Consider the following 18,582-nt stretch of genomic DNA (forward strand, 5'->3'; position numbering starts at 1 on the left):
TCATGGCTGATGCGCAGGTTGGCTCTCCTCAATCGTTCAAAGACTGCGCAGATTGTCCTTGTGTTCTCCTAGGCTGGCTCCCATGACAATAATGTCATCGAGGTAGGCGAACGCGTTTGGGTCGAGGTCTGGCCCGATCACGCTATCTAGAGCACGCTGAAATGACTCGCCACTGAAATAGGCCTCGTCCGGGTACCGTAAATGCGGTTCATGTTCGGCTGTCTTTGGCCATAGATATCTGCCAATATCCATTGCGTAGATCCAGGGTCGAAATGTACTTTGCGTTTCTCAGTCGCTCTAAGATGTGGTTGATACGCGGCAACGGCTATGCGTCCGGGATGGATTTTGCGTTTAGTTGTCGGTAGTCCACGCACATGAGCCACAGGCCGGCACTGTGCAGGCTGTGCGACGGTTCAATACATCTCTGCTCCAGCAACGCGTCCACCTGTTCGTCTATGATCCGCTGCATGGCAGGGTTCTTTTGGAAATAGCGTTGTTGAATCGGTCCTGGGCGTAGTTTCGCGGCTGAGTGGTCTTCGGGGTCGAGGTTGTGGTTCCGATTGATTGCCGTGCTCCGTTTCATTAAATGTGATCGTCTCCCGTTCTCCGGGTCTTCGTCGAGACAGCGTGAGGCTTGCTGTACCACAACGGAGGGTAGTGCCGATAGAAGCGAGAAAATCCATCCCTAGGATTAAAGGTTCCAGCATAGCGGGCATTACTAGAAGGGAACCTGAATCGACTTCCAGGCGAGCGTCACGTTCGCAAGGAGTAACCTCGTTACTTCGACCCTTCGACGTGTCGGCGAGATTAGTCTGAGTGCGAATCTCCCTAAACTGGTGTGGCTGACCGACTACGTCGGCGATGTCCTGGCTAATGAAACTCCTAGATGCCCCGGTGTCGATGGTGACTAAACGCCGATCCTTCCTCTCTCTATCCTAAGCGGTGCGGTTACTGGTGTTTCTCTGGTGGATTGGGTCCCGACGGACTCATTCGACGGACCGGACGTCTCGTCGTCCGCAGTCCCAACAGTCACACGGTTAACCCTAGCTGGCGGGGCAGCTCTGGGTTCTGGCGATGCGCGTGGTGGGTTTCCTTGGGGAATTCTCTCAGCAAACGCAGGTTGAGTCCGACCCTGTGAGGGTGGGCGGTAAGCTGTCGCAGATCTTGGGTTTCGTTGTAGCCCGCATGGCGCATGAGAACTCGAAGATCTAGCATAAAGTTTTTAAACGTTTCCCCTTCCAGTTGCTCACGACTCCGAATCTGGTCGTCCAAGCGCTGCAGGTATCGGGGTGGAAGGAAAACTCGAGGAATTCGCGCCGAAATGTGATCCAGTCAGCCCCCTTGGAGGCGGCTTGTTTGGAACCACTTGTCCGCTCTGCTCGTCAGCAGCTCTGCCTTGGCTCGAGGAAGGAGTTCAAGGTCGTTCCCGTAGGACAAGGCCCGGCCTTCGACCTAGGGGGTCTGAATACCCATCGAATTTACGATTTCGTTCGGAGACGCAAAGAACCTCGCGGCGGTTCCGGTCGTGGCTCGGCTCCATAAAAGATTCTCGGTTAGTTATCCCCGGAGAGGGGCCAGTAATAGTGAAGCTAGGGGTGGTTCGAGGCTGGCCTACGGCGGAGACGCCGGGGCTTGATCCGGCGCTTATGTTCGCAGCGGGGCAGCTAGGGCCAGGTTTGTTTTCCCCCATCCCGGGGATCGGGGCACGTAAGGTAAATTGCCTTCCTAGGTCGGCGAGTCGAGCCCACACCTCTTGGGTTTTTTCAGAGTCCCTAACTAAGGTGACAAAGTTTCTCCGCAAGTCTTCGACGACTCCTTCGGCGGAGAACCCGAATTCGTCAGCAAAGGCTAGTAATTCGGCCTTCAAGCGGGAATAAATCCACCGCGAGGGGACCCCAGGATTTTTAAGCAAGCGTGGAACAGACTCACCGGAAATTTTCTGGTCGGGGTCCATGTTTGCAGCGTGTCTTTGTTGTGTTGTCGTCTTGGAATATGGTCTTCGTTGGTTGGAGTCTTTACGGGACTTCTTGGGCTATATGTTTGTAATTTCACAGACAATCGATCGCGTGGACTAAACGGGATCGCGAGTAATCTCGTGGGCTTGATACCGGGCGCGTTTACTAGTTCGTTGAGGTTATTTTCCACGGTCGGGGCTTTTTTGTTCTAGTTTTCGATTGTTTTCGCGGAACCTTTAGGTTATGTCACTCGTCCTGGGGCTACACACTCCCATACAGGTGGTAATTTTCGTGGTCTTTCTCCCTATCAGGTCCCTGTTCGGGCGCCACTTATCACGTAGTTCCCTGGTCGGGGTAAAACCTCAGTCTAGCCAAGGAACCTATACAAGAAATTTATATAGAAGGGTGGAACCTGTAGTAGGAATTTGTATGGGAGGTGGCAGCACGGGGTACTGAGGGGGACGATCGCCCTGCTTGGTGGGGAACTTGTTGGGGTCCCGCTGAGAACGCTTTCTGGTGGCAGAGCGAGGTACTGAGAGGGCGATCACACCGCTTGGTGGTGAACTTGGATGACTCCGACTGGGAGGTGGCAGCACGAGGTACTGAGAGGGCAATCGCACTGCTTGGTGGGGAACTTTGGGGGACCCGCTGAGAACGCTCTCTGGTGGCAGATCGAGGTACTGAGAGGGCTATCGCACCGCTTGGTGGCGAGCTTGGATGACTCCGACTGGAGTTGGCTACGGGGATTCCGCTGGGCGTGAACGGCGGGGCTTATCTACTCCGGGTGAACTGAGAGTCTACGGGGGATCGTACACTCTGGATATTCTCGAAGTCTACTCGGTTTCTACACTCCGGATGTTCTCGGAGTCTATGGGGTTTCTACACTCCGGATGTTCTCGGAGCCTACGAGGATTCTACACTCTGGATATTCTCGGAGACTACGGGGATTCTATACTCCGGATATTCTCGGAGTCTACTCGGTTTCTACACTCCGGATGTTCTCGGAGTCTACGGGGTTACATTTTGTGACCGATGAGCTCGCTCAGAGACTTAAGCTTAAGAGAGAGGTCGTGTGTTTGAGCTTGCGGAGCATTGGTGGAACTAACTCTCAAGAAACCAAAAAAATACACACCACAGTCAATTGTCGTCCTAATTTTACATTTTTAAATATATTTCTGGTTATCATCCGGATCCTGAAGATATTCAGTTGGCAGATGCATTCTTTTTCAAGCCCCAGAAAATAGACATGCTTATAGGCGCAGACGTGTTCTTTAAACTGTTATCAGTCGGCCAAATAAAGCAAGGGTCTGACTTTCCCATTTTACAAAAAACAGTTCTGGGACAGATGTGCCTCAGAAAAAATAGGAGACACAGAAAAATTGGTACATCTCAGCTGCCAGGAGGAAGTTTTGGAGTCAATCGTAACACCCATGCAGAAATTAGTGGTTTTCTAACAGCCCAGAGTTGTCCGCATCTGAAAGCGCTCTCATGCCGCTAGCGGCAGACTAAGACGTAACTAAAACCCTTCGCGTGGTTTTGTTGCCTGGTAAAGATTACTTTCAAATTCGGTTGGATGACTCTTTCCTGGATCTTCGTGCGACTAAACGAAACACACATTTCGGTTACTGCCCCTCTTTTCGATCCGCTTGGCCTATTGTGTCCTCAAAAATGTTGTTGCAGGAACTGTGGCTTCGAAAGTTAGACTGGGACGAGTCGCTGCCGATTCAACTGCAGACATCTTGGGAAGCTCTCAAGGGAACGCTGTTGCAGCTGCCCAAAATCAAGGTATCGCGATTCGTTCATACGGACGCCAAAGTCCCGTCAGAAATACATAGTTTCGCTGACGCGTCCATGCGAGCATATGGAAGGTGCATCTACGTTCGCACTAGTACCGCTAAAGGTTAAACAGTATCTTTATTGACAGCAAAATCCAAAGTACCTCCCCTCAAGACGAAAACTTTGCCCCGCCTTGAGTTGTGCGCAGCTCACCTTCTAGCGAATCTTTACAATCGTGTAAGACCATTGCCTAATTTTCCGATTACAAAAGTGTTTCTATGGACGGACTCGGAGATCACTCAGCATTAGATCAAATCGCATCCGTAGTCATTGTCAGTTTTTGCCTCAAACCGAATCTCAAACAGCTTTTATAGTTTCCGAGATCTCAGCGTTCATACGGACAGACGGACAGACTGACAGACGGAGAAGGCTAGATCGGCTCGACTAGGGATCCTGATTAATAATATATACACTTTATGGGGTCGGGAACGCTTCCTTCTACTTACTTTCCGACGAATCTAGTATATCCGTGTACTATACGAGTAACGACAAGTGTCAACATATTCTCATGTTGCCATGGTTACCTGACTGATGCGCCGTTCGTCGGCACACTGATTCGTGGGTTTCTTTCGTTTCTTTTATGCTTGGAAACTGGAAGAGTGCAGTCGAAATTGATTAAATCGTAATATAAAACACAAAATCGATAATTAATTTCTAATAACGTGATTAATTTAGTGCTGTGGCCGAAAGGTATGTTTAAAAGTCTCTAAAGCAAAAACAATTATCAGCCAATTATTTAAGCCAGCGCAGAATTGTTTGTCTGCAAGAGATATTACGAAAGGCTCGAAAACGATCCGTATTCGAACCATAGAAAGTAAAATTTTTACTGGCAGAAACTGAGCGATCAGTGATTCGTTTTCTTATTGTTTTCGGATACGAAACGATACTCGTTGCACGTTGACAAATTTGAGGTAAATAATTTGTTGTACCCGTTACTCGTAGAGTTAAAGGGTACACTAGATTCGTCAGAAAGTATGTAAGAGGTAGAAGAAAACATTTCCGACCCCGTAAAGTATACATGTTCTTCAGGATCACTAACCGAGTCGATCTAGCCATGTCCGTCTGTCAGTCTGTCCGTCTGTCCGTACGTCCGGATGAACGCAGATCTCTGCGGAAACTATAAGAACTATTGTGATTTGGCTTCCAGTTTGTTTCAGCAGGGTGCCACGCCCACTCTAACGCCCACAAACCGCCCAAAACTGTGGCTCCTACAGTTTTGATGCTAGAATAATTGATCCAAAAAAAAGTTTGCCACGCCACCCTAACCCCCACAAACAGCCAAAGCCTGTGTCGCCCACAATTTTCATGCTGGAATAAATGTTTAACTGAAATATACTAGTTTTATCAATACCTATATATTGACCCAAAAGAATTTCCCACGCCCACACGAACGGGTTGTTATATAATTGTTTTTATATAATTTTTTTTCTTTAATAGATATGTGATCATTTTTATGTATGTGACGATGTTGTAGTTACTGTTGACGTCCGCCGATTAGAAATAAAAGACAATGATGGTACTATAGCAAATGCCTTGTCTCGAGCTCGTCATTGGCTAGAGTATGCAGACTGGCAAAGAAGCTTTTTATTATTATATCAGGTGGCTAAGTTAATTAAATCAAAAGAACGACTTATTAAATTTATTGACACCCTTTATGTATACCAACCCCAAACAACAGTCCATCTTGCTCATCTAGTGCGCCTTACAAAACGAGTAGTTCTGTCGCTGGAACCACTTGATGACATGGACGTCAATGTTGTAGCAAGAATGCTACGTTTAATTTCTTCCACCTTTAAATTAATAATTGTCGGTAATGAACTTAACACCTTAATGGACTATTACTACGTGTTCGTACCCAAAGATACTCAACATGACCACACCCAACAAATCAAGCAGTAGCCAAGTTGGGAACAGTACCAGGCGCTCAGTAGCACCCACTGCATATGAGAATGGCTGATCAGCATATTATATGTCTCACTAACTCACCGTCTCACCGACTCAACGGCACACTGACCGGCCAATGCAGTCAGCACATTTTGCAGTGTCTGCCGAGCCAACTACACAAACTGCTACCATACCCCTACCTACCTACTTTAGAATATAGCGCACTTCACTAATCATTACACTAAACTTTCGTCTTCCAAGTAGTATATAAACATGCGCTTCTTCTTCCAGCGTCACAGGAACTTCAGCTTCATCCAGCTTCACAGGATACGCTTCGTCTTTCAGCGTCACAGGAACTTCAGCTTAACCCAGCTTCACAGGATACGCTTCTTCTTCCAGCGTCACAGGAACTTCAGCTTAATCCAGCTTCACAGGATACGCTTCGTCTTCCAGCGTCACAGGAACTTCAGCTTAATCCAGCTTCACAGGATTCGCTTCTTCTTCCAGCGTCACAGGAACTTCAGCTTCATCCAGCTTCACAGGACTCGCTTCTTCTTCCAGCGTCACAGGAACTTCAGCTTCATCCAGCTTTACAGGATTCGCTTCTTCTTCCAGCGTCACAGGAACTTCAGCTTAATCCAGCTTCACAGGATACGCTTCTTCTTCCAGCGTCACAGGAACTTCAGCTTAATCCAGCTTCACAGGATTCGCTTCTTCTTCCAGCGTCACAGGAACTTTAGCTTCATCCAGCTTCACAGGATACGCTTCTTCTTCCAGCGTCACAGGAACTTCAGCTTCATCCAGCTTCACAGGATACTCAGCTTCATCCAGCTTCACAGGATACTCAGCTTCATCCAGGTTCACAGGATACTCAGCTGCATCATGCTTCACAGGATACTCAGCTTCATCCAGCTTCACAAGATTCTTTGTTTCCAAGACACACAATATGTCTACTTCATTCATTGAGGAAACAAGTCACACAAGAATCGATTTACACAATCGATTACTAGACACCCAAAACGAGCTGCAAGGGAAAATCCAACAGCTCATTAAGAATTATGGCAAGGATTCTGACGACCGACGCCACCGAGGCGGCTTTTATTTCGGTATGCTAAGTCAGTTAAACGATCTCTGGCAGCAGTTTTGCGACCTAGATGAAGAAGTCCAGCAAGCGGCATTACCCACTGGAAGTGAGTACTCTTCACGATTACTAGCACTTAAGGAGCTGGTCGAAAAATATCAGAATATCTTTCTGGACAACATGCCGACTGGAAGCGGGCTTCCGAAGGCCCCCAGACGAACTTCGGCCAACATCAAGCTCACAACAAGAGATCAAGTCAAAGGAGATTCCGCAATTGACACGGTGATCCGACAGTTGCAGAGAAGATGCAACGAATTGGAGTCATCATTAACATTAGCCTCGAACGCCCCAACCGTCACCCCAGCCCTACAAAGGCACCTGGATCTCCATTGGGCGTTGCTGAGGCAAGCCCACGACGAATTGGGCAGCACACCTGGAGCCGCAGCCCTGGCAGAAGCAGAGCTAGCTCAGTTCCACACATTATACGAGGAACACGAAATGAACCTGCTTCGAGAAAACGACTCGCCAATGAGCCTAAACTTCGCAATTCCGCCAATTAGCATTCCGGAGTTCAACGGCGAGTATCTAGACTGGCCACGGTTCCATGATCTCTTTGTGGAATTGGTACATAATAAACCATATTCGGCCAGTCAAAAACTACATATTCTACAGAGTTCGCTTCGTGGTGAAGCGAGAAACGTCTTGACAGACACAGCCTTCTCACAGGGTGGCTATGACGACACCTGGTTGCGTTTAAAGGCCAGGTACCAGAACGGAAAAATACTAGTATTCGCCGCCATTGCAAAAATTATTGACCATACGCCTATAGACGGTTCCTCGCGCCAACTAAGGGCCTTACATGACACTATAAAAAACTCAATGAGTACTCTTCAAAACCTCGATATCAGCACAAAATCCTGGGATCCAATCCTGTGTTTTCTTATCAGAAGAAAACTAGACCAGCAGTCTCTAGCTGCTCTAGAAAATTCAGCGGATGCATCAACGGAAATTCCAACGTTATGGAGTATACTGACGTTTATTGAGCGGCGCGCTTGCATGCTGGAGACGATAAGCGCTCAACCTACAGCAACACTCCGCCATCAGTCAGTTCACAACGAAGAGAGCTGTAAGATCTGTCACCTAGGACAACATAATCTTAGAGCATGTAGCCGTATCCAGCAAATGGACCCCAAAGCACGGCGTCAAGCCATTATTCAAGTAGGAGCATGCACAAATTGTTTGTCTACAGCTCATAAGGTTGAAAACTGTGGATCACCGACCGCTTGTCGAGTCTGCCAGCAACGGCATCATTCACTGTTACACCAAGGACCGACTAGCAATCCAGTGGCCGGCGCAGTAACCATTGCAGGCTACGACGACGTAGGAGGATATACTCTGCTCGCGACCGCCAAGGTCTCATTACAAGGGCCAAATGGTCAATTACAAACATGTCGCGCTTTAATAGGTGGTGGATCACAGGTGAATCTTATCTCAAGGAGAATGGCAGATCTGCTATCTCTTAAGGAAGGGTCACCGATTGAAATATCTGGAATCGGAGGAAAAATATCAACAGCAATTAGATCAACACTAAAGCTCTCATCAGTTACATCAGGGTTTGAAAGACTAATAGAGGTATTTATTATTCCCACAGTCATTACAGACCAACCGTCAGTATCGATTGATACCGATCTTAATATTCCCGGGGGACTGCCATTAGCAGATCCTGACTTTCGGCAACCTGGACCCATTGACCTAACCTTAGGGGCTGAGGTGTATTCTCGTGTAATAACCGGTGAATTTCTTGATCTAGGACCTAATAAACCTTTGGCACAAGGCACTAGGCTTGGTTATGTAATCACAGGTTATCTCAATAAAGAAACCTCATCTGATACGGAAATCAACCCTATTCTGGTAGAAGGCAGAGGTGATTTTGCAGGCCCGAACGCTGCTTTTAAGCCAACAAAAAATAAAAATCCGGTGACTATAGAACCGACTTCTCATCAATTTAATACCTACAAGAAGGCTGACTTTGGTTCAACATTTCCAAACCTAACCAAGAAATATCTTAGTTTTGTTGCAGAATGTCCACATACCATAGACGTGCCAAATGATCAAGTTTTACGAGAGCACAATTTCAGTCCCCACGGTAATGTCAATTTTATCGCAAAGGGGAGTGTTAAGCAGCATCAAGAAGAGGTGAAGGACCTGAATCACAAACATGAACCGCAGTTGAAGGAACGATCCACCTTGGTCAATGATTTGTTAGGTGCTTCCTATACAATTCGGTCAAGGGCTGACCGACATCACGACTTAATTGAGGGTACCCCTCAATGGGGGGGAGAATGTTCGTACCCAAAGATACTCAACATGACCACACCCAACAAATCAAGCAGAAGCCAAGTTGGGAACAGTACCAGGCGCTCAGTAGCACCCACTGCATATGAGAATGGCTGATCAGCATATTATATGTCTCACTAACTCACCGTCTCACCGACTCAACGGCACACTGACCGGCCAATGCAGTCAGCACATTTTGCAGTGTCTGCCGAGCCAACTACACAAACTGCTACCATAATCAAAACTCCCTGACCTACCTATGTACTTTAGAATATAGCGCACTTCACTAATCATTACACTAAACTTTCGTCTTTTAAGTAGTATATAAACATATACCAAATGAAGAACAAATCAGTTATCAACACACCTCTTAACTCCGCGGTTCTACTTCCTACATCTGGGAATAGGGCTCGTAATACACTTTCTCAACTAGCAGCTAACCACGTTAGCTTACCCTCAGCGCAGCTCCAGCATCGCCTGTGGTCCGGCATGGCAGTAACCTTCGTTACCATTGCCGCGACGCGATCGTCCTGCCAGCAAAGCGTCCCCGTGCCAGCGACAAGTGCTCATTACCCCCTTGTCCCGCGGTGTGACCCGGAAGTGTCTACTTCGGTTAGGCACAAACACTACGAAACAATGGTTAATGAACTATGTGATATTCTCAACAAGTTTAATTCTGAGTGGGAATATATACCCAAATCTCAGTGCCGAGCGGAGTCTGAATCTTGTCTAAACATAGACCACTTTAGAAACAGACTGGAGCAAATGTCCACTCTCAGACCTCAGGGCTTATAACATATTAATAATTGGTTACAAGCGCATTGGAAGTTAAGTAGTTGCCTGTTTTATATGGGAATGGGTACTGCACGCCGCCTTCATCCTGAGGAAGGACCGAAGCTTATTGAACGATCTACGTTTAATATGAGAATGGAGAGTTTTGACTTAGATCTAGATAGAAGTATAGAATTTGAATCCGCCGACTAGATGCATACGCTGGTTTTCACCGAAAAACTTCTTGAAGAATTAAGGCGACGACTTCGAACTGACGAAGTTCTTATTTCTGTTCGAAGTCATAAGCAGAGCCAATATTGGTGGTATCCAGAACAAGAGTCGTAGACTCAAGTGCTCGTAGTTAATGCATATTCAACAAGTAGTATATGGAAAAAGGCTCAAGAGATTTCCGAACCATTTCAATATATCTCAAAACTAAAAATGCATTTTTCGGCGGGTGACTCCGTTAATGATGATGTATCTGCCCGACCTTTTCAACGTGGAATTGACTTTGACGACCCCGAGGAAGATGTTGAGAACGTCATACACGATAGTGTGTATACTCCATGCGAAATTCGAATGTATCGAACGGGGCTATATGGCCATTCAGTTCTCGGCGTCACATTTACTCAAGCCGATATAGACTATTGTGTACTAATTCGCATGACTAACATACCAAAATTGGAGGATATTGAGATTCAAACTTCTACTTGTAGAGTAAGAACTGGAGTGCTCCAACCAACTACTTTACTTTTAAGGAATCGGTGCGAAAAATCACAACCTGTATATATTTACCTTCGCGCTGCCAATTCATCTGAACCTTGGGATTATTTCTATCATTCAGGAGCCTTTTTTGCATTTTCAACTGAAATAAGGAGCTGCCGAATATGGAATTATGCTCGACCCGAGCCAGGTTGGCAAAATTTTGCATGCATGCCTGAAATGAACAAAAGTATATATTTTGGTATTCATTGCCATTGTAATCTTATAAGTGACTTTGATGCAGATGCTATGCCAATAATTGCAGTCCCAATGAATTTAAAATGCCACTCGGAACGGCCAATTGTGTCCCATAATTATCAAATGATACCTTTCTTTTTTTCGATAACTTTATGTGGAATAATATATATATTTTTTTACATGAAAACAATTCCTGATGGGGATAAAAGATTATACGTTGAAACATATCCAAAAAGTGACATTTGTTACTGTGGTGATCTTGTTTTAACCTGCACCTTTGGAGGGAGATATAACGCTGGTACGTCAGCAAATATTATATTTTCATTTAATTTTTTTAACCAAATAACACACGTAATGGTATATCAAGACCCCCTATTTCGAACATTTTAAAGAAATAGTACAATTTCTTTTCGTCTAAAAAGGCAACTCTTACGAATACCAACAGTACTTTCGATTGGTCATGTTAACTCCGGAATTTATCCTCACTTCTTTTGTAGAAATGTTGTTGTGTATGATATAATCACTGACGAGATGCAAAATTTCTTGATTCAGCAGTGGATACGACGCTTTAGTACAGTTGCTGAATATAAAACCGCTAAGACCTTTTATCGCGCAACAACTTTGGAAAAAGAGATGCGCCCATGGAAGCTTCGATTTTTACACGCAATGGAAAACTATATGGGGAACTGGTATTTGTTTCAACCAATTATTGGACCCTGGCGTTTTGGAACAGAAAGGACCGCGTTTTGTAGATGGGAAAGAAGCTGTATATTTATAGCTAAAATTTTTATTTCCATAAGCTTAGTCGTTGTATTTTTTGGACGCACTGAACCGACAGTATGCGACCCTAGCCCAAAAAAATATAATGACGTCGATGTTGTGATTCGCCTTTGTCTAATATGCTTTACAGTTAGCTGTTTTGTACAGTCTACTTTGGAAATGATATTTAAAACAATTGGAGTTTACGATTTTATTTAAATATACTGTGCTGATCGACTTTTGTAGTATATAAATATTCATTTAGATTGACGTTTCCCTCCGGTCTTCCACCTAATCTAGCAGAACGCATTATCTTAATCTTATGCTAGTCTCCTGAACAAGACAAGTTACAACTGTGCCGGATCTTGTATCTCAATAAAATACAGATAAATCTGTTAATGATAATTCTGTAAAAGAGAAAGTAGATAAGAAAGACGGATTCAAGCAAAAAAAGCATATTAATGGCCCGCCTATTACTTATTAGCATATTAATCCCACCGCCCCTTTCATTAATGTATTTGTGTTTTGGGGAAACTAGCATAATCAATAAATTAACTGATTTTAATGGGTTTAGGGATAAAAATAGTCTCTAGACTATACTTAAATGCCACCATCCCTCCGAACCCCCATGTGACTAAACTGATCACTTGACCATTTTCCTCATAATATGTAAATAATATTCTACAGGTGTTGTTGTGTACTTGAGAATGGTCTCACTCCCAAAATTTCCAAAGACTGTTACCACAGAGGAACATATGCGACTGTGTTAAGGAGAAACTTGTTTTGCAAGATGAATCTCAGTGTTCATGTCAAACAAGGCATAGTGCAACATCGCTTTGTTGGTATCACTGGTCGATGTTTTCGAACCGGTTAAAAACCGCTCTCTCTTTTCCTAGTAGAAACACGAAGTGAAACACAAAGCAAGGAAAATCAACCCCTCTGTTTTATTTTTTTGGAGAAAACTAGGACCATTTTTGGCACGGAAGCGCCCTATCATTTGATCCAATCGAACCGGATTTCTTTTCATCGTTTTCCACAAGCTAAGTAATTCCAAAGTTTTTCCACTTGCGATAATATGTACATATATTTTTTCCACACAACCCAGCTCCACCGTTAAGGGATCCATTTTGTGTGAATATATATATAAACATTTCTCTTTTTGATCTTTTCGATCGGAAGCATAATCTGCACACCACAATATGCTCAATAAACTATAATAAATTTATGATTTTGGCCCGCAACAGTAAATATTTAATTATCTACACAAAAATTGTCTTTTATAGCGTGCCGAATACATAAATGTAATATAGTTTATATGTTTTCTCGAATGTAATATCATTTTTCGTCACAATTGTCGACATAATGCTCTCCGCAACGTGGCGGCCCTTTACAACTCCAGTCAGCATCCGTACCTGACCTCCAACCAGAGATTCAGTCCACTCCGTCGAACGTCCAAACGTACCTCGCCGTGAATACGCAAGGGGTCCTCCTGAGTACGGTGCTCATAGAGATCTGCCACTTGGACATTAGGTACTCAGAACATGCCTTAATTGACTCCGGATCCGAGGCGACCTTTATATCAGAACGGTTATTCAACCTTGTTAAGTTCCCCTATGAATCCATACAAGCCCAAGTTTCGGCAGTACACCAAACTATTCCTGCTCAGCCTCGTGAGCGCTGACAATTCCGTATAGGCTCCCCCTATCCACAAATTCAAATCGAAGCCTCCGCAAATGTTTTACCACATTTAGCTGGAAATCTCCCATCCTATACGATACCCGAAGGGTCGTCCCCCTCTACAATCTACAATTAGCAGATCCGAATTTCTAGCCAAGTTCGCAAATTGAAGTGCTCATAGGCGCCGATATCCTTTCGTCGATTATTTTTGGCGTATTCCATTCAAATTTTTGGGAAACACTCCTTGGCCAAGATACCATATTCGGGTAGATTCTTTGCGGCCCAAGGGCGAATAATCCCACTTACAGAATATCTTCCTTCTCAGCATGGTTGTCTGTCACCGAATCTCAACTAGACGGCATCCATACCCATTTCTGGGAGGTGGTGGATGTTTCAGTGAAGCCGGATAAGGAGCCCAGCACGGTGTGTGAAAATTCCTTCCAGCAAACCACCACATGGGATAAAAAAGGGAGGTAAGTTGTTTCTTTGCCCTTTAAAGATATAGAAATAGACCTTGGACTTTAAAGGTCCATCGCACTGGCGCAAGTCCTTAAGAAATTCCACTGGAAAGTATGACTCAGTTGTACAGGAGTATTAAGATTTAGGTCATATGCACCTAGTCTCTCCAAATGACGACTTTTACTTGCCACACCACGCGGTTTTCAAGCCAGACAGTACCTACACAAAGGTTCGCGTCGTGTTTAACGCCTCCAATAAATCGTTTAACGGATACAGCTTAAATGTTATCATTCATACAGGTACGGTACTGCAATCTGATTCGACCACCCATATCCTCAAATGGCGTTTCTTTAAATACGTCGTCAATGCTGATATCACCAAGATGTATCGGCAGATTCTCGTCCATTCCGATCATACACGTTTCTAAAGAATCCTGTTCCGCGATATAGAGGGAAACTCTATGATTGTGACCTCAACACTGTCACATTCGGCGCTAACTGTGCCCCTTTCTGGCCATACGCGTGCTTCAACAACTGGCCCAGCAGGTACGTGACCAATATCCATCGACAAGTGAAATAATTTCAAACTTTATGTATGTCGATGATGTTCTTGTTGGCGACCACACGCAGAAGTCCGCTTTTTCAGCCATCAAAGAGCTCCGCGGAGCCATAGAGAGTGCAGTAGAAGAACCTTTTACACGGTATTCCAAAAGAACACCTTATTAGGGCCGCCTTTCTGGAGTTGGAAGACGCCGGTATGGCAAAAACTCTGGAAATCCGTTGGCACGCGACGTCTGAAAGTTTTCTTTTTCTGCCGATAGATATTTCTCTCCAAACAAATTACACCAATAGAGATATTTTGTCCCAGATAGCCAAACTGTTTGATCAAGCAGGATAATCCAGTCTCTTCCTACTGATCTCGTCACAAAGTGGCGTGACTTTCTTGAGGGGTATCCAACCCTGAAAGAAGTTAGCATTCCAAGATGGGTAATATTTCACCCAGCGGCAAAACTGCAGTACCATGGGATTTACGATGCATCCCAGAGCGCCTTTGGTGCTGCCATGGTTGTTCGCGTCAAAGCGACTGATGGCTGCTTCACCCCCTTGCTTTCGTTTAAAACCCGAGTTGCTCCAGTAAAGTCTCTTACCATACCGCGTTTAGAACTGTGTGGTGCGGTGCTTCTCTCCAAACTCGCTGCAACAATTCTCTCCGAAATGCCTCCTTCTCAGTATAATACATATTATTGGACAGACCCCACGATAGTGATCGCATGGCTAGGCAAGCCAGCATGCACTTGGACTACATTCGTTGCCTACAGAGTCGCGAGAATTGATCAACTCACCAACAGAGAACAGTGGTTTCATGTTAAATTGGAAGGTAACCCAGCTAATCTGGCAAGCAGAGAAGTCTCAGTCCATGAGCTGAAGAATATCAAAAACTGGTGGCACGGGCCTGAGCTGCTTCACAACCAGGACCAGTGGCCACTCAATTCGTTGGTCCAGCTCGAAACAGAGCTCGAGCAACGCCCAATAAGAAGAAAAATCGCCTTAGCGCCCCTAAAACCTGTAATTTTGGAGCGTTTTTCAGGACTCGAGAGGGCTTTACGAGTTCTTGCTTATGTGTTCCGATTTGCAAGAATGTGTCGCAAGCAGGATGTCAACGAAAAGGCAGAACTCATTTCAGCAGAGTTGTCTGACGTCTAAGAGAGGCTGATCGTGCTCACTCAGCTCAATGAGATTCTAATAGAATTCAAAAGATTAAGCAAAAGGCAACAATTTAAACCCATTTGTCGACATCCACGGTGTCTTAAGAGAAGGCGGGCGTTTACGAGCGTTTGAGATGCTTAGCTATGATGAGAAACATCCAGTCATCATTCCGGCAAGGTGCATTTTTGCAAAGCTTTTGGTCCTCTTTACCCATCGCATATTCTTGCATTCATCGGTCCAAGTGTTGGATCCCTAAACTGAGTAATCTCGTAAAAGACACCACTCCTTCTTGTCGAGTGTGCACCTTTTTACAAACAGAAGCTGCAAACTCAGGTGATGGGAGACTTGCCCGGTGCAATTTTTTTTCCAGACCATTTACCCACACTTGGCATTGATTTTACGGGACCATTTGAAAGAAAAAACCATGTCGGTCGGGGGTGTAAGATAACAAAGGGGAATTTCTGCGCTTTTTTGTGTGTTTTAGTACCCGATCTATACATCTAGAATCTACCTTTGGTAGATAGATAAACTAGATAGAAACCCAGCCCTGAAAGCCTATTCAGCATTTTTGAGGGAGTATTCGATGTAGATCACATGTCTCTTGTAACTAAGGAACCGTCAGAAACACAATTCTTTTTGCCCCACCATTGCGTACATAAGCAGGAGAGCACGAGTACGAAGCTTCGTGTCGTTTTTGATGGATCTGCTAAAACAACTTCTGGTAGCTCCCTAAACGACTTACTTCTGGCAGGACCAACAATTCAACAAAAAATCTTCAATATACTGCTTCGCTTTCGATTTTTTAAAGTTGCTCTTTGTGGAGATATATGCAAGATGTACCGTTGCGTGCGTGTTTCGTACCCGGATGATTTTTTGCAATGCATCGTTTTGAGAGAGAGCTCCACGGAAGAGTTGAGTGTTTTTAAATTGAACACGGTGACTTATGGAACCAAGCCAGCTGCCTTCTTGGCTATAAGGGCCATGCATCAACTCTCTGACGATAAGAAGGAATCATTTCCTGTTGGAGCACAAATTGTTCGTAGAGATTTTTACGTGGATGATTTAATATCTGGTGGGGACTCAGTTGAGGAGGTGAGAGAAATTCGTCGTCAGGTAAAGGAACTACTGTCGCGAGGTCATTTTCCAATCCGCAAATGGTGTTCAAATGAGTCAGAAGCCCTGGAAGGAGACTCTGAATGCGACAAGGAGCAGCTAATCAAATTTTACGATGGATCGGATGTCGCCAAGGCATTGGGATCCATCTTCTGATCAACTCCTATTTAATTTTTCTCAACTTCCAACCAACTAAGCGGGTTGCATTGTCAACGATTGCTAAATTCTTTGATCCACTCGGTTTAATAACTCCAATTATCACAAAATCTAAGATTTTTCTGCAATCTCAATGGAGTGCGAACGTGGATTGGGATGACGCACTGCCAGAGCCCATTCTTTCGTCATGGGGAGAGTTGACCTCACAGTTTGCGGTCGTACAGAACTTAAAATTTCCACGATTCGTACTGCAACCAAGGACTTCCGTCGAGTTGCATGGATTCTGCGATGCGAGCATGTCAGCTTATGGAGCGTGTCTATACTTGCGATCGGAGACCAATGGAGAATCGAAAGTCCATCTGCTCTGTGCCAAGTCAAGGGTAGCTCTATTGAAGGCCCTAACTATTCCAAGATTAGAACTTTCCGCAGCGCTTTTATTGGCTGAGCTAATCGTAAACGCCGAGGAAGCCCTAGATTTCGATTGCACCTTTCATTGCTGGTCGGATTCGTCTATTGTGTTGGCGTGGATTCGGCAACCTCCGAGGGAGTTTAACGTTTTCGTATCAAACAGAATCGCGAAAATTCAGGAGATAACGAAAGACATGACTTGGCATCACGTTCCTACAAACTTGAATCCGGCAGACGTCGTATCGCGAGGATGTACCCCAAGAGAATTGTTGGAACATTCCCTTTGGGCTAACGGGCCTCCATTCTTTCTGCAAAGCTCGTCGAATTGGCCGTCCCTGCTAGACTCAGCAAAGGATCTTCCAGAGCGCCATTCTGTGGCTCTAATTGGGTCCGTTTGCATAGACAGTTCATCAAACTGCAAATTCCTCAACTCTTTCGATAAGTTGCAGCGCGTATTTGCATACATTTATCGGTTCATTTCAAATTGCAGAGCCAAATCTGCACCGGTAAAAGGTCGTCTTTCGGTGGAGGAGATCAACTCTGGAACTGTACTTCTTTTGAGGAGCATCCAAAAGGTTAACTTTGCGAAGGAATATGGATCTCTTAACCAGGGCAAGCCGTTTCCACAGAAAAGCAAGCTGGTTTCGCTTGGGCCTATACTTGGCTCCGATGGGTAACTTCGATTGGGGGAAGGCTTCAGAACGCAAACTTGGACTACGATACGAGGAATCCGATACTGTTGCCCAAGGATCATCCAGTCACCAAGGCGATCATCGTTTATTATCATAAGAAATATTTGCATGGAGGATCTCAGGCGCTGCTCGCCGCATTACGGCAAAGGTACTGGCCGATTGGAGGCCGCAAGTTCGTCGCCAGCGTTATCAACAAATGCGTTCGACGTTTCCGAACGAAGCCTGTTACTTGGGAGCACGTCATGGGTAGCCTGCCAGCAAATAGAGTGCAGCCCAATCCAGCCTTTCATAGCACAGGAGTGGACTATTGTGGGTCATTCTATCATAAGACAGAGGCCAGAAATAAGGCACCCCACAAGTGCTATATCGCCGTCTTTGTCTGCTTTTCCACGAAGGCTGCTCTTTTGGAAGTGGTCCAGGATCTCACGACGGATTCTTTCATCGCAGCGCTGAGGAGATTCATCGCATTTCCTGGAGGGTTCCAGCTACACTAGGTTTCCTGAACCTGACATTACTCATCTTCGCGAAGGCCGTCTCAGCAGATGGCAGCGGGTGACCCAGATGCAACAACATTTCTGGAAAATGTGGAGCAGCGAGTATTTGTCCCTACTTCAAGAGAGGAGCAAGTGGCGGGTCGAAACGTCTAACATCAAGGTTGGAAGCATAGTTTTGCTGAAGGATGACAACGTTCCGCCCTTGAGATGGCAGCTTGGGTGCATCCAGGAAGTCATACCCGGCGGGGACGGAGTCATCCGAGTAGCTATGGTCCGTACAGCTACGGGTCTGAT

The 18,582-nt window shown here is 45.3% G+C and overlaps 1 protein-coding gene and 1 pseudogene across 1 annotated transcript; both read left to right on the forward strand.

Moving 5' to 3' along the window:
* Nucleotides 1–3,623: 3,623 nt before the first annotated feature.
* On the forward strand, nucleotides 3,624–11,867 carry LOC139354627 (uncharacterized; annotated as a pseudogene).
* A 5,123-nt stretch (nucleotides 11,868–16,990) lies between these two features.
* LOC139354628 (uncharacterized) lies at nucleotides 16,991–18,288 on the forward strand. Its single transcript, XM_070998881.1, has 2 exons — nucleotides 16,991–17,354; nucleotides 17,714–18,288. Exons 1-2 carry the CDS (start codon nucleotides 16,991–16,993, stop codon nucleotides 18,286–18,288), a joined length of 939 nt encoding a protein of 312 aa, XP_070854982.1.
* The last annotated feature ends 294 nt before the right edge of the window (nucleotides 18,289–18,582 follow it).

The sequence above is a fragment of the Drosophila suzukii genome, unplaced genomic scaffold, assembly GCF_043229965.1.
Source record: "Drosophila suzukii unplaced genomic scaffold, CBGP_Dsuzu_IsoJpt1.0 scf_11, whole genome shotgun sequence".
Classification (NCBI taxonomy): domain Eukaryota; kingdom Metazoa; phylum Arthropoda; class Insecta; order Diptera; family Drosophilidae; genus Drosophila; species Drosophila suzukii.